The sequence below is a fragment of the Arvicola amphibius genome, chromosome 4 (assembly GCF_903992535.2).
Source record: "Arvicola amphibius chromosome 4, mArvAmp1.2, whole genome shotgun sequence".
NCBI classification, from domain to species: domain Eukaryota; kingdom Metazoa; phylum Chordata; class Mammalia; order Rodentia; family Cricetidae; genus Arvicola; species Arvicola amphibius.
Window position 1 is genome coordinate 51,368,739 of NC_052050.1, and position 15,073 is coordinate 51,383,811.

Here is a 15,073-nt window from a genome sequence, read left to right on the forward strand (position 1 = left end):
AGAACTTGCTGTGGAAGCCAAGCTGGCCTCCAACTCATGGCAACGCACCTGCCTCATCTTCCTCAGTTCTGGGATTACAAATGTGAGCCGCTAGGTCTGGCTTGAGGTTGGTAGTAAGAATTCTTGTGGAGGCCCGAAATGTGGGCCTATTTCCATGTTGAGCAAAGGTCAGAGAGTTGGAGCTCACCTCTAGTTCCTTCAAAGTCTTCCTTTCTACTCCAAACAAAGGTTCCACCTTTAGAACAGAGTTCTGCTCTCTCAACAGGTGTGGCTAATAGATCTTTCCTACCTCAAACAAAAGTCCAGCTAAGTTCCAGTTCCCTTAAGGAGATAACGCTGGATTCCACCCAGGGAGTGGTTTGCCTACAGAATGTTTTGGTCAAGGGTATAAGTGTGACTTGTTTTGTTCTAGCAACAGAATGTTTAACTACAACTGTAGCTGTGACCTTCAATTGGTCCTTGTATCATGTTAATGCAGTCTTTTGTCTTACTCCTACTTTTGGGGGCCAGGGGTATCTAAAGCAGTTGGAAATTAAACATGGGTGAATTTTCAGTACTCACTGGAATTCCCTCCTAATACTATCCTATATGTTTCTCCATTTTATTTTCTATAGTGTCTTCATATTTTTTTAATAATATTTTCTAAATCCCCATGCCTCTACGATGGCAAGAGGTATTTTTGTTGAGGTTGGTCCCTGACAATTTCTGTTGTTTAAATTAATTTTAACTTATACATTTAACTTTACGTGTATTTTGCCTGAACATATATCTGTGCACCATATGCATCCCTGGTGCCCAGGTAGATGAGAAATAAATGTTGGATCCCCAGGAACTGGGACTATATATGGTTGTAAACCACCATGTGGTTCCTGAGGGCCAAAACCTGATCCTTCAGAAGTGCATAAACTGCTTTTAACTGCTGAGCCATTTTCTAGTCCCTTTAGATTGCTTTCTGTTGCTATTTCCATTCTTGTGTTATTTGGGGACTGGAAATCAAGCCTACGTCTTCCCAAAAGCCAGGCTCTACCTAGCCCCAGCTAGTTTTTTTTTTTTTTTTGAAACCCAGGGCTTTACACATTTTAAGCAAGTACTCCAGCCCTGAGCTGCAGCTACAGCCCGTTTGAAAAGCTTGTTTTTGTTGTTTTTGGTTTTTTGACACAGGGTTTCTCATGTGAAGCCTGGAACTTGCTCTGAAGAGCAGGCTGGCCTCCAATTCAGGGAATCTATAGTCGGATTTTCTTTGGACTGCCAGCTCCCAAATAATGACATGGAGAATTACAAATTCGGAAGCGTGGCCTTAGCTTATTCCCAACTAGCTCTTGATATTTAAATTAACTCATTTATATTAGTCTACCTTCTGCCATGTGGCTCTTTACTGTTGTGGAATATTAAATTAAGATGTTTTACATTTGTTTATGTATTTATTACATTTAATGATGCAAAGATGTGTTGCATTTAATTCTGTGAAGTTGTGTTACCTTGCCTGTCTAAAATATCTGGTTGATCTAATAAAGAGCTTAATGGCCAATAGCAAGGCCCAAAGAAAGAACAGGTGGGGCTGGCAGGCAGAGAGGATAAATAGGAGGAGAAATCTGGGGAAAGCAAGATCTAGGAGTAAGAGTAGGAGGGGGACTCCAGGGGCCAGCCACCCAGTTACACACCAAGCCCCAGAATAAGAAGTAAAGAAAGGTATATATGATAAAGATAAAACCCAGAGGTAGACAGAATAATTTAAAAAAAGCTGTTAAGAAACAAGCCAACGGGGCTCGAGATATGGCTCAGTGGTTAAGAGCACTGCCTGCTCTTCCAAAGGTCCTGAGTTCAATTCTCAGCAACCATATGGTGGCTAACAACCATCTGTAATGAGGTCTGGTGCCCTCTTCTGGCCTGCAGACATACACACAGACAGAATGTTATATACATAATAAATAAATAAGTAAATTAAATAAATAAATAAATATTTTTTAAAAAAGAAACAAGCCAAGGGCTGGAGAGATGGCTCAGAGGTTAAGAGCACTGCCTGCTCTTCCAAAGGTCCTGAGTTCAATTCCCAGCAACCACATGGTGGCTCACAACCATCTGTAATGGGGTCTGGTGCCCTCTGCTGGTCTGCAGGCACAGACACAGACAGAATATTGCACACAAAACAAACAAACAAACAAATAAATAAATAAATAAATAAAAGAAACAAGCCAAGCTAAGGCCGGGCATTTAAAAGTAAGAATGAGCCTCTCTGTGATTTATTTGGGAGCTGGGTGGTGGGCCCCCAAAAGAGCCAAAAGAGTACAAAACAAAAACCAACAACACTTTATCTCTTCTCAGTACTATACGTCTGACAGCCACCGCCCCCCCCCCCCCCCCCCCGCTGCCCCAAGTCTAGCTGGCAAATCTCTAGTGCCTCAGATTCTTCCCATATCTTCTTTTTTTTTTTTTCTTTCTTTCTGGAACAGGGTAATCTTAAAATCTTTTTGAGACAGACTCTTCCCAAATTTTTTTAATTGATTTTTATTGAGCTCTACATTTTTCTCTGCTCCCTTCCCTACCTTTCCCCTCCCCTTTAATCCTCCCCCAAAGTCCCCATGCTCCCAATTTTCTCAGGAGATCTTGTCTTTTTCTACTTCCCATGTAGATTAGATCTATGTAAGTCTCTCTTAGTGTCCTCATTGTTGTCTAAATTCTCTGGGATTGTGGTTTGTAGGCTGATTTTCTTTGCTTTATGTTTAAAAACCACCTATGAGTGAGTACATGTGATAATTGTCTTTCTGGGTCTGGGTTACCTCACTCAAAATAATGTTTTCTAGTTTCATCCATTTTCTTTCTTTTTTTTAAATATTTATTTATTTATTATGTATACACTATTCTGTCTGTGTGTATGCCTGCATGCCAGAAGAGGGCACCAGACCCCATTACAGATGGTTGTGAGCCACCATGTGGTTGCTGGGATTTGAACTCAGGACCTTTGGAAGAGCAGGCAATGCTCTTAACCTCTGAGCCATCTCTCCAGCCCCCTCATCCATTTTCTTACAAAAGTCAAGATGTCATTACTTTTTTCTGCTGTGTAGTACTCCATTGTGTAAATGTACCACATTTTTCTTATCCATTCTTCGATGGAGGGGCATTTAGGTTGTTTCCAGGATCTGCCTATGACAAACAAAGCTGCTATGAACATAGTTGAGCACATGTCCTTGTGGCACAATTGAGCATCCTTTGGATATATGCCCAAAAGTAGTATTGCTGGGTCTTGAGGAAGGTTGTTTCCTAATTTCCTGAGAAATTGCCACACTGACATCCAAAGGGGTTGTACCAGCTTGCATTCCCACCAGCAATCCAGAAGTGTTCCCTTTTCCCTACAACCTCTCCAGCATAAGTTGTCATCAGTGTTTTTGATCTTGGCCATTCTTACAGATGTAAGATGGACTCTCAGAGTTGTTTTGATTTGCATTTATCTAATGCCTAAGGATGTTGAACATTTCTTTAAGTGTCTTTCAGCCATTTCACTGCAGAGGCAGTGAATCTCTATGAGTTCTAGGCCAATCTGATGGTCTGCACAGTGAGTTCTAGGCCAGCCAGAGCTACATAGTGTAGACCCCATCTAAAAAGAACAAAGGTTGCCAGGCAGTGGTAGTGCACATCTTTAATCCCAGCAGAGGCAGGTGGATCTCTGTGAGTTTGAAGCCAGCCTGGTCTACAGAGTGAGTTCCAGGACAGCTAGGACTGCATAGAGAAACCCTGTCTGGAAGAAACAAAAACAAAGAACATGAAAGAAGGAGAGAAAAATAGCCTGCTTTTTTTTATTGTTCCCAGAGATTTAAACATTTCCTTTAGTTTTATTTAATTTTACTTTAGTATAGGCAATGTCAAATTGATAATGAAAAATTTTTTTCCAATATGAGACAGGTCTCACTTTTCCAGGTGGGTCCTGAACTCTGTGATCAAGGGATTTTCCTATTTCAGCCTCCCCAGTACCACGCCGTCATGCTTACTTAGCTGAAGCTGATTAGTTAAGGGGAAGCAATTGTGTCTTCCCAGTGTCCCTTGAATTGCTGACAGCAACAGGCAGTCTTAGTCAGTGGCACATCAGTCCCAAAAGACTGACTGATGGGTTAAACTCTCCCATTCTCACAAACGAATTAACATTTCAGTTCTCTGGGAAAGACAGAGTCTTTCCCAACAAAGAGCCAATTATCCACTATACCCTTGCATTCAGGGGCAAAGGAAAAAAAAATATCAAAGGCCCGAGTCCTCCCCACAAGGTCTCAAGTACAGTTTCTGCAACCCCCTTGACACTTACCCAAATATGTCTACAGATTAAAAAAAACCTCAGCCAATTAAAAGTAGGTATAACTGTTTGTCATGTTTGAGATGACTTAACTGTCCCTGAAACATTCCTAACTACGATCAAAAGGAGCCTGCACACTTCTATCAGGGGTGCCACCATTTTGTACAGGTGAAAACCCCACATGCATGCTGTATAATAAATGATCTTTGTTGTTACATACTATTTGAGTCTGAGATCTTCCTTCAGCATTTCCGCAGACCCTACTAGACCTTTGGGTTCCAAAAATGATTGACAAGATTGATATGCCATTCCTATAGACTCTTTTTTTTGGGGGGGGGTTGGTTTTTCGAGACAGGGTTTCTCTGCAGCTTTAGAGCCTGTCCTGGAGCTAGCTCTTGTAGACCAGGCTGGTCTCGAACTCATAGAGATCCGCCTGCCTCTGCCTCCCGAGTGCTGGGATTAAAGGCGTGCGCCACCGCCGCCCGGCTCCTATAGAATCTTGTTCTTTTAAATTTTACTTTTATTTTATGGGCACTGGTGTTTAACCTACATGTTTGACTGTGTGAGGATGCCACATCCCATGGAACTGGACTTACAGACAGTTGTGAGTTGCCATGTGGGTGCTGGGAATTGAACCTGGGACCTGTGAAGACCAGCCAGGGCTTTTAATCACTGAGACATCTCTCCAGTTCCTTGTTCTCTTTTTAGAATCACAGGCTAGAGCTAAGACTTGGGGCATCCAGTACTCCGGGCTCCTTGGCTGTCCCAGCCCCCATCAAAGGAATCCTACCCAGCCTGAAAACAGAAGAAGAGTTTCAAAGTGGCCGCACCACATCCTTTCATCTATCCTTCTACCCAGCACCACACCAGGGCAAACGAAGTGTTTTATTCTTTATTCTTAACAAGAATCCTCCCTTGTTCCCACTCTTTCTGCACCTCAGAGCAGTCTAGGTCAGTGTCTGTGAACATAGCCTTAAGAAAACTAGATAGGACATTCCCAGATAAGTAGCAATAAATTGAACTCCCAAGGGGACGACGTCATCATCCTGCCAACACCTTCATTGCCTCTTGTTCAAATCGGAAGAAACGCCAGCCTTCTGCTTCAGTCAGATCTTGAGCACCCAGAGACTTGTACAAGTCAACGGCCTTCTTGTTCCAGTCCAGAACTGCCAGGCGGAACTGGGAGCACCCCTTGTGTAGGGCATCCTGTAGGAGAAGACACTACTTACTGCCCCGTGTTCACAAAAGAATTACTGGGTGGTGGCGATGGTGGCACACACTTTTAATCACAGCACTTGGGAGGCAGAAGCAAGAGGATCTCTGAGTTTGAAGTCAGCTTGGTGTATAGAGCAAGTTCCAGACAGCCAGAACTACACAGAGAACCCCATCTTGAAATACCAAAAGAGAAGAACCTTTCTTATCTCCTCATTCAACCTCGGCCCCTATACATTCTTGGAGGATTGGTTTGTTTGACCAATTGGTTATTTTTTGGGGGGGGACTAGTCTGTAACCCCCACCCCTTTGCTTACCTCAGCCACCTTTTTGATTATTTTGGTACCAATCCCTTGACCTGTAGTGGAAAAAGGGGTGGGGGGCGTGGAGGACTATTATTTGAGTTGAAGGAGTATCAAAGGAAACCACAGGCTGATACAGGGGACAGGGAAGGGGATGGGCTTGAGGACTGCTCAGTGGGTCTATGGGTACTTTGTGTCCACCCTTAGCCTCTGCTAGTAGTACCTCGATATTGTGGCATCACATAGATGTCTTCCAGATAAACGTTTCTTCCAGTCCATGTGCTGTAGATGAAGTAGTATAGCCCGAAGCCCACCACACTGGGCCCTGAAAAGGAGAGAGAAGGGTAAGACCTCTGCGAGGGAAAACTCTGAGGATGCCTGGAGGGTCCCTTACCTTGGAGCTCCCCAGGTGTTGAAACAATCTCTGCCACCAAACAGTGAAAGAAAGGGTTCTCTCCAAAGCCATCTGCTCTCAGAGCTGTAGAGGTTGGGGGTGTGACAAAGGGGCAGAAAGGAGGGCGGGAATCAATGCCCAGTCCTGAAGTTACCACCCGAAAGTTCATCCTTTGCTTCCACCCCAGCCTCAGGACCCAGCTGCAAACCCCACCTTCTTCAGTGATCTTCACCTGATGGGAAAGTTTCTCATACTCGGCCAGTTCCTACAACCGGAGAGCCAAGACAACATTAGGGTAGGAAGGAGGCCCTGCCACTCTGAGAGCAGCGTCCAAAGGTACAGGTCCCGTTTCTAACTCTCCCCCTCCGACCACGCTGCTCCCAGCCCCAGGGCACTCCGTTTTCTAGCCCGCAGTCTTCACCCGTATCATCCTCAGAATGTCTCCACAATCTGTCTCCCTGGCCTCTCGGATCCGCGCGGAAGCCATCCAGATCCTCTCTGTCAAAAATCAAAGAGCAAAGACAAAATCCAATTCCGTTCTGCAGGATCACAATAAGGGCCTGCAGCTCAGGTCTCAAAAATCTGGGAGTGAGGGGCAGAAGAAATGCTAGGAGCTCTCAGGCAGCGTTCAGAAGGCAGCCAGCTGGTCTCAGCCAGTAGCTTTCGGTCAGCTTGGAGGTCTCGTCTGCCTCCCGCCCTCCAACCAATCAGCTTCTGCTTAAGAACATTTCTCCACCCCCACCCCATCCCGGCCCCGCCTCGCCTTTCTGTGACAGGGCTAGGGGCAAGGGTTAAAGCTTGTTGTTTCAGCACGCATCACATATACCCCAGACTTAAAAGCCCTCTTCTGGGCTGCTTTAATTAAAGCATGCGCCAATTAGCTGCTTCAGTTTTTACTGTTAGTCGTCTAGCCACTTGGGTATCCCAGACCCTGTGTGAGGGCAAGACCCTCAGCTCTTTTCTGTATCAGTTGGTTTTTTTTATCGTCCAAGCTTTGTACTCTGCGCTCCCCCGAGTTTTAAAAATCTATTTATTTATTATGTATACAGTATTCTCAGTATTCTGTCTGCATGTATGCCTGCAGGCCAGAAGAGGGCACCAGATCTCATTACAGATGGTTGTGAGCCACCATGTGGTAGCTGGGAGAGGAACTCAGGACCTTGGGAAGGGCAGGCAGTGCTCTTAACCTCTGCGCCATCTCTCCAGCCCCTGTACTCTGCCTCTTAAGGCTCTCCCTCCGTTCCTCCCTCCCTCCCTCTCTCCTTCTTTGGTTCTGGACATTAAACCCAGTACCTCTGGACATGCTGAGGCTCATAGCGTTTTTAAGTTTTCCACATTAGGTCCTGTAATTAAGAGTAGTAGTAGAATCGGGTGGGGGGGGCATGCCTTTAATCCCAGCAGGGGGATCTCTGTGAGATGGAGGCCAGCCTGGTCTACAGAGCAGGTTCCAGGACAGCCAGAGCTGTTTATACAGAGAAACCCTGTCTCGAATAACCAAAATAAAATAAGAGTAATAGCAGTTCCCTTAACCTTTCTTCTCCTTTGTTTCTGATAAGGTCTTCAGGGAGTTGGAGTTTTTTCTGTGTATGTAGCCCAGGCTGGCCTCACATTCACTGTACAGCCAAGAATTACCTAGAACTCCCGATTTTCCTGCCTCTACTTCCCCTGTTATGGCGTTACATATGTTACTTATGCCTGATTTAGCCTCAAACCCTTGATGCTTTGGGCTCCACATCCCTTGTTCTCCAGTAGCAACTGGAACTACAATCTTGTGCCACGACATCCACCTTTTTTGTTTTATTTTGAGACAGAGCACCACTCTTACGCTCAGACTGGCCTGGGACTTATGTAGTTCAGGCTTACCTCAAACTCTTGCCTCGACCTCCCAAGTGTCTGCATTCTAGGTGTGAGTCACCACATCTAGCTTAACCGTGAGATTTTTCTTTTTCTTTTTTTTTAAATTCAAGAGCCCCTTTTTTAATTATACAAAATTAATTTATGTACCCTGGAACTGGAGTTGCAGACAGTTCCATGTGGGTGCTGGGAATTGAACCTCTGGCCTCTGGAAAGACAGTCAGTGCTTTTTTCAACTGAGCCATCTCTCCAGCTCCAAAACTCTTTCCTTTTGACTTGGTGAGTGTGCTACACGTGCACTCGTGCAGGCACAGGAGCGTGTGAGTGTGCACAGCAGAAGCCAGTGTTTTTTCTTCTTCAGTGAGTCTGGAGCTCACCTAATCTGCTAGACTGACAGGCCAGTGAGCTCCAGGGGTCCACCTCTTTGCAACCCACCCCATCTCCCCCAGCACTGGGGTCCCAGGTGTGTACCTCCTTGTCCAGGTATTATGTTAGTGGTGGGCAATCCAAACTCATGTCTTCATGGCTGATCAGCAAGAACTTCACCTCCATTTTGTTTGTTTGTTTGGTTGGTTTTCGAGACAGGGTTTCCCTGTGTAGCTTTGGAATTTGTCCCGGATCTCACTCCGTAGACCAGGCTGGTCTCGAACTCACAGAGATCCGCCTGCCTCTGCCTCCCGTGTGCTGGGATTAAAGGCGTGCGCCACCACCTCCTGGTGCATTTCACCGCTTGAATCATTTCCTCAGCCCAGTGTTAAACTCCGAATCTCAGCCGGAGTCGACATTTTTTTCTCTCACTGCATCTGTTATTCTGTTGTGTTCATGTGTGTAGGTATTGAGTGTTTTGCCTGTATCTATATATGTACACCATGTCTGTTTCTGGTGCCCTCAGAAGTTAGAGAATTGCAGTTATAGATGGCTATGAACTGCCATGTGGGTGCTGGGAATCAAGCCTGAGTCCTCTGCAAGAGCAGCCCATGCTCTTAATTGCTGAGTCATCTCTCAAACTGCCTTTAAATTTTTATTTTATTTATTTATTTCATATTTTATGTAATGGTGTTTTTCTTGCATGTATGTCTGTGTGAGGTGTTGGATCCTTGGAAGTGGAGTTACAGACAGTTATAAGCTACCATAGGGTGCTGAGGAGTCAGTGTGGGTCCTCTGGAAGAACAGCCAGTGCTCTTACCCACTGAACCATCTTTCTAGCCCCATGTCCATTTTTATTTTTTTCCTGGACTGGAGAAGTGGCTTAGCAGTTAAGAGAGCAATTACTGCTCTTCCAGAGGACCTGAGATGGATGGTGGGTTCTTTTTACTAAAAAAAAATTATTTATTATGTATATGCTAATTTGTCTGTGTGTATGCCTGCAAGCCAGAAGAGGGCACCAGACCTCATTACAGATGGTTGTGAGCCACCATGTGGTTGCTGGGAATTGAACTCAGGACCTTTGGAAGAGTTTCTTAACCGCTGAGCCATCTCTCCAGCCCTGGTGGGTTCTTTAATAACTTTCTTTCTTTCTTTCTTTGACAAGGTCTCACTATGTCGTTCTGGTTGTTCTAGAACTTACCTTATAGACCAGGCTGGTCTCAGACTCACAGAGATCAGCCTGCATCTGCCTCCCAAGTGCTGGGATTAAAGGTAGGCATGTGCCACTAAACCCGGCATAGCTTTCTTTTTAAATATAATTGTTAATTCTTAAGCTTTATTTTATGTGCATGGGTATTTGCTTGCTTGTGTATCTGTAAATCACTTACGTGCCTGGTACCTACAGAGACCAAAAGAGTGCGTTGGATCCCTTGGACCTAGAGTTCTAGTTGGTTGTGAGCGTGATGGGAATAGAAGCCAGGTCCTCTGGAAGAGCAACTAATGCTCTTAACCACTGAGCCATCTCTCTAATGCTGCCTACATGCCCCCCAACTTTTTGTTTTGTTTTGTCTTTTCTTTTTCTTTTATGAGACAGGGCTATGTAGCCTTGATTGGCCTAGAATTTGCAATGTAGACCAGGCTGACTTCAGACTCACAGAGATCCACCTGCCTCTGCCTTCCAAGAGATGAGTTTAAGCAGATGTCTAACTATGCCCCTAGAAGTACTTACTGCTTTTTTTTTTTATTATTTTCCTCCTACCTTATTTTAAACATGTGTGTGTGTGTGTGTGTGTGTGTGTGTGTTTTCTGAGACAAGGTCTCACTATGTAGCTCTAGTTGTCCTAGAACTTACTTTGTTGACCAGGCCGTCCTCAAACTCATGTGCCTGTACAAACATGTGCATACGTGTGTATGTGGAGGCCAGGCGACAGCTTTCAGGAGTTAGTTCTCTCTTCCGTCTGTGGATCCTGTGGCATAGACTCAAGTCAGCAGGCTTGGCAGCAGCTCTCACCCACTGCCATCTATACCCCTACCACTTTTTAGAGTAGTCTCTCTGCGTAGTCCAGACTAGCTTTGAGGTCATGATTCGACTGTTTCTATCTCCCCAGTGCTTGGTTTAGAGGCAGATTTCTTCTTAGTATCCATTAAAGCACACAGAGAGACAATGCTTTCCTGTGAGAGTGGAGTCATAGCTCTGGGAAAGCTAAGGGAGGCATTCCTATCAGATCCTGGCCACCCTCCATACAGCAGTTCCATCACAGAAGGCTTATGTTCCTCCTGGACAAAGCCAGGGAGCACAAAGGTGACGAGTGTCTCCCAAGGCCAGCCAGCAAGATATCTGGATTCCACACCTCAGCCTTATCCCTGGGAGACGATGCCAGTTAAGCAGGGAGAACTGTTTCCAGATCTCAAGTTGGCCTAGGCAGCCTCCCCTTGTGGGAGGAGGAGCCATACTGGACCATGGGGGAGGAGAAGAGTGCTGCGGTGGGCGGGGGAAGGATAGCAGTGGAGGGACTCTGTCCCTCACCTCATTTGCCTTCAGAGGGGCCTCACAGCCAGTGTCCTTGTCTTCTGCCCGTCCTTCTTCCTCCGGAGCAACCTTTAACCCTCCTCCACCCACGTGCAAGGCTACCTACCCCACTTGTTCTCCTCTGATTGTCTGAGCCACAGAGTGGACAGCGGCTATCAATGGAGAACAGAGACTCCTGCTTGCATCGACAGCTGCTTCTGCTATTGCTTCTGCTGCTGCCACCACCTCACACCCACCAGGGACAGGCCCTGAGACACACTGTCCCTAACCAGGTGCAGAACGGGATGGTGTTCTCAGCTCCTGTCTGCCTTTTCCTTTCCTCTTCTCTTCTGACCCAGTAGCTGTGCCTGTCTGCCTCTGGAACGTCTTGACTCAGCTCATTTTCTTTTTCTGACAGAGTGCTCAGGCCTCTCCGGCTAGGTACCTCAGCAATGGCCCAGGACCTGTCACTGTGATAACCATTGATGTCACCAAAATCAGCAGGTACGGGAGTTACTCTGCCTCTTTTTGTCTTAAACTTCTTTTTATTTTTATGTTCACTAATGTTTGGTCTGCGTGAATGTCTGTGTGAGGGTGCTGGATCCCCTGGAACTGGAGTTACAGACAGTTGTGAGCTGCCATATGGGTGCTGGGAATTGAACCCAGCACCTCTGGAAGAGCAGCCGGTGTTTTTAACCACTGAGCCATCTCTCCAGCCCTGTCGCTTGACCTCTTGACCCAGCCCTCTAGCTTTCCCTTTCCCACCTGTTATCTCCCAGAGTTCCACTCCCCTCAACCCTGAAACCCCACATGTCCCATACACAGTCTCTCCTTCTGTGTCCTTCTAGACCCTATTCCTCTTTTGAGTTTCGAACCTTGGATCCAGAGGGAGTGATGTTTTATGGGGACACTAACACCAAAGATGATTGGTTCCTTCTGGGACTTGGGGACGGCCAGCCTGAAATCCAGCTGCACAATCTGTGGGCCCGGCTTACAGTAGGCTTTGGTCCTCGGCTCAATGATGGGAGATGGCACCAGGTAAGAGAACTCTGCTGAGGGAGCTCACCTTTATTTGATGAGGAAGGAGAGCAGGAGCATCCCTTCACCATGGTCCTCTCTTGTTAGTGATGCACAGTTGAAGTAGTTGTTCTTATCCCTGTTTCATCAGACGGGAATTCCCAGGTGGGGTCAGTATGTAGTGACACAGTCTGAGGGACCAAGGATGTGTCTTCAAGTGCATCCTCTTTCAACTGCGCTAGGCTGCCTCTGAGGAAAGTGGAGGTGACAGACTCAGGACCCTTTGTTCCTGCTTCTTTCTGCTTCTGGTCCCCTCCTGTAGGTGGAGCTGAAGATGAATGGGGATTCCCTGCTGCTGTGGGTGGACGGGGAGGAGGTGCTGTGCCTGAGACAAGTCTCTGGATCTTTGGCTGACAGTGCTCAGCCCAGCATGAGGATTGCGCTGGGGGACTCCTCCTCCCTGCCTCCAGTCTTCGGTTCCCGGTAACTACATCCTAGGGCCAAGCTATGGAAACCTAAGTTCAGGTTTTAGGGAGAGTGGGGTGGAGTAAGAGCTATGTGGCTACGTGGAAATCTGGGTGATGGAGGCAGAGGCAGGCAGATCTCTGTGAGTTCGAAGCCAGCCTGGTCTACAAGAGCTAGTTCCAGGACAGCTAGGACTGCTACACAGAGAAACCCTGTCTCAAAACAAACAAACAAACAAACAAACAAACAAACAAACAAAAGAGCTTCAGAGAGAAAAATAAACACTTGCCTTTCTAAGAAAAAATGCTAGGGGTTAGGATTCAGATGCCCTGATCCCCCCATCCCAATGTTTTCCACCACTCCACTCCCAACCCACTTCAGCTGGTTCCTGCACTAGACGGATGTATACGTCGAGATATCTGGCTGGGCCACGAGACCCAGCTCTCACCCTCTGCCACTACTAACCTCGGAAACTGTGATGTGGACTTGCAGCCTGGACTGTTCTTCCCACCAGGGACCCATGCAGAATTCAGTCTCCAAGGTAGACTTTTTAAAATCTCTTTCCCCTCCATGTCCAGTTCTGCCTCCCTCCGTCTCTCTTTAACATAAAACCCAAATCTTACAGCCTCAGGAGTATAATCCCCCCCCCAGACATTCCCCAGCCTCACACAGACCCCTGGAGCTTTTCTCTGGAGCTGGGATTTAAGATGGTGGACGGCTCAGGATGCCTCCTTGCTCTTGGGATAGGAAGAAATTCTTCTTGGCTTACCCTTCACCTCCAAGATCAAGTAAAGGAGGAGGGTGGGATGCTGGCTGTATTTAGCGGATTCTGGGAAAAGTGAGGCAAGGGGGTGGTTTAGTAGTAGAAAGGCTTAAGTGGTCATTGAGATCAGGGTGGAAAGCCAGAGACATCACAGAATGCAGACAGCTTTTTACCTAGACTGCGTGCTTATCTGGGGCTGGGGAAGGTTTCACAGAAGGTCAAACCAGGACATTGCATGGAAGTATAGCTCAGTGGCTGAGTTAAGGGAGCGAGAGGAGCAGCAAGGTGTAGATGTGGTTCGTTCTTTCCTCTTTTAATGCCATCTCTGCCCCGCCCACTGCAGAAGGTGGTGCTGTCTTCTGGAGTAGAACCAAAACTAGCTTTACCCTTGGACTTGGAACTCCCTCTTCAGCTGAAGCTGGATAACTTCAAAGTGGTCTTGCGCCAAGGACCAAAGACGGAGGTCCTTGCTGTGTCCCTTTGGAGACTTGCCTCCCTCCAGAGACTCTGGTCCCACCCTCAGAACCATCTCTCCCTTGGGGCTTTACCAGGTAAGAAAATTCTGTTTAAGTAGTTATAGTGGATACATTCTGAGGGGAAGGGAGCCTCAGGGAGAGAAGAAAGGGATGACTTGTGGGGCTCAGGCATAGAGTGCAAACCTAGCATGCGTGAGGCCCATGGTTCTTTTATTAGAAAGTGAAACTGGAATAGAGGGGGGCTAGCCATGGAAACACACACACACACCACACATACACCACACCCCCCCACACCACATACACATCACACATAGCACCACACACACATACACACCACACACATCACACATACACACCACACACACACCACACACATACCACACATACACCACACCCCCACACACACATCATACACACACCACACACATACCACACACACATCACACACCACACACCACACACATACCACACATACACCACACCCCCCCCACACACATCATACACACATCACACACCACACACACATCACACACCATACACACACACCACACATATCACACACAACACACAACACACACACATTTATTTACAATCAACACTGGGGAGGCTCAGGCAAAATGAGTGCATGTTCAAGGCCAGCCTGTGCTACATAGCAAGAATCTGTCCTAAAAGAATCTTTAAAGGGGAGAGGACGTGCCGGGCGGTGGTGGCGCACACCTTTAATCCCAGCACTCGGGAGGCAGAGGCAGGTGGATCTTTGTGAGTTCGAGGCCAGCCTAGTCTACAAGAGCTAGTTCCAGGACAGGCTCCAAAGCTACAGAGAAACCCTGTCTCAAAAAAGGCAAAAAAAAAAAAAAAAAAGGGAGAGGACGTGATTGTGGAACTTCAGATTGTAGATATGCAGCTTCTTGGTCTGAGCTACCCTGATGCTTGATGCCACCTCTATGCCACCTTTCTGTAGGAGACAACTCTTCTGCTTCCTTTTGCCTGAGGGATCTTTGGGTACAAGGACAGAGACTGGATGTAGACCAGGCCCTGAACAGAAGCCAGAACATCTGGACTCACAGCTGCCCTCAGAGCCCAAACAATATCACTCACGCTTCCCACCAAGCCAACCCCCTTTGAGAAGGAGGCGTGGTGGTGCATGCCTGGAAACCCACGACAGGTGGAGTTGGGAGAACCAGGGCCTCAGTGTTATCCTTGGCTACATAACATGTTTGAGGCCAGCCTGGGTTATGTGAAGCCCTGTCGTTAAAAATAAAAAGGAACTGTGAAGGCAACCCATTTATTCAACAAATATTTACTGTGCTCTGGTAGTGGGCTAGGCAGCGTGGTAAGCACTGAGGTGTGCTGAAAAGTAAAAACAACTGTGCTTCCTTTTGATGCTCATGGACCAATAGGAGAGGTGGGTTTGCTCCAAATGGCAGCAAATAGAA

At 46.8% G+C, this 15,073-nt stretch overlaps 2 protein-coding genes across 2 annotated transcripts; one reads left to right on the forward strand and one right to left on the reverse strand.

Annotated features, from left to right (window-relative positions):
- Positions 1–5,157: 5,157 nt before the first annotated feature.
- Positions 5,158–6,866, reverse strand: Sat2 (spermidine/spermine N1-acetyltransferase family member 2). Its single transcript, XM_038327898.2, has 6 exons — positions 6,609–6,866; positions 6,401–6,452; positions 6,188–6,271; positions 6,017–6,118; positions 5,809–5,849; positions 5,158–5,485 (listed from the first exon to the last, which is right to left on the reverse strand). Exons 1-6 carry the CDS (start codon positions 6,672–6,674, stop codon positions 5,321–5,323), a joined length of 510 nt encoding a protein of 169 aa, XP_038183826.1. The 5' UTR covers positions 6,675–6,866; the 3' UTR covers positions 5,158–5,320.
- A 4,229-nt stretch (positions 6,867–11,095) lies between these two features.
- On the forward strand, positions 11,096–14,762 carry Shbg (sex hormone binding globulin). The gene is given in 9 exon segments (XM_038325395.1): positions 11,096–11,209; positions 11,335–11,420; positions 11,765–11,954; positions 12,256–12,373; positions 12,376–12,416; positions 12,780–12,939; positions 13,050–13,186; positions 13,505–13,712; positions 14,599–14,762. Coding segments are annotated over 9 exon segments (1,218 nt in total).
- The last annotated feature ends 311 nt before the right edge of the window (positions 14,763–15,073 follow it).

Bases quoted from the DNA above. Each gene is read 5' to 3' on its own strand.
- Sat2 (XM_038327898.2), bottom strand. From the start codon at position 6,674: ATGGCTTCCGCGCGGATCCGAGAGGCCAGGGAGACAGATTGTGGAGAC. The intron at 5,850-6,016 runs GTACTACTAGCA...TTTCCACTACAG, and splicing joins TGTGATGCCACAATATCGAG to GTCAAGGGATTGGTACCAAA. The intron at 5,486-5,808 runs GTAAGCAAAGGG...CTTCTCCTACAG, and splicing joins TAATCAAAAAGGTGGCTGAG to GATGCCCTACACAAGGGGTG.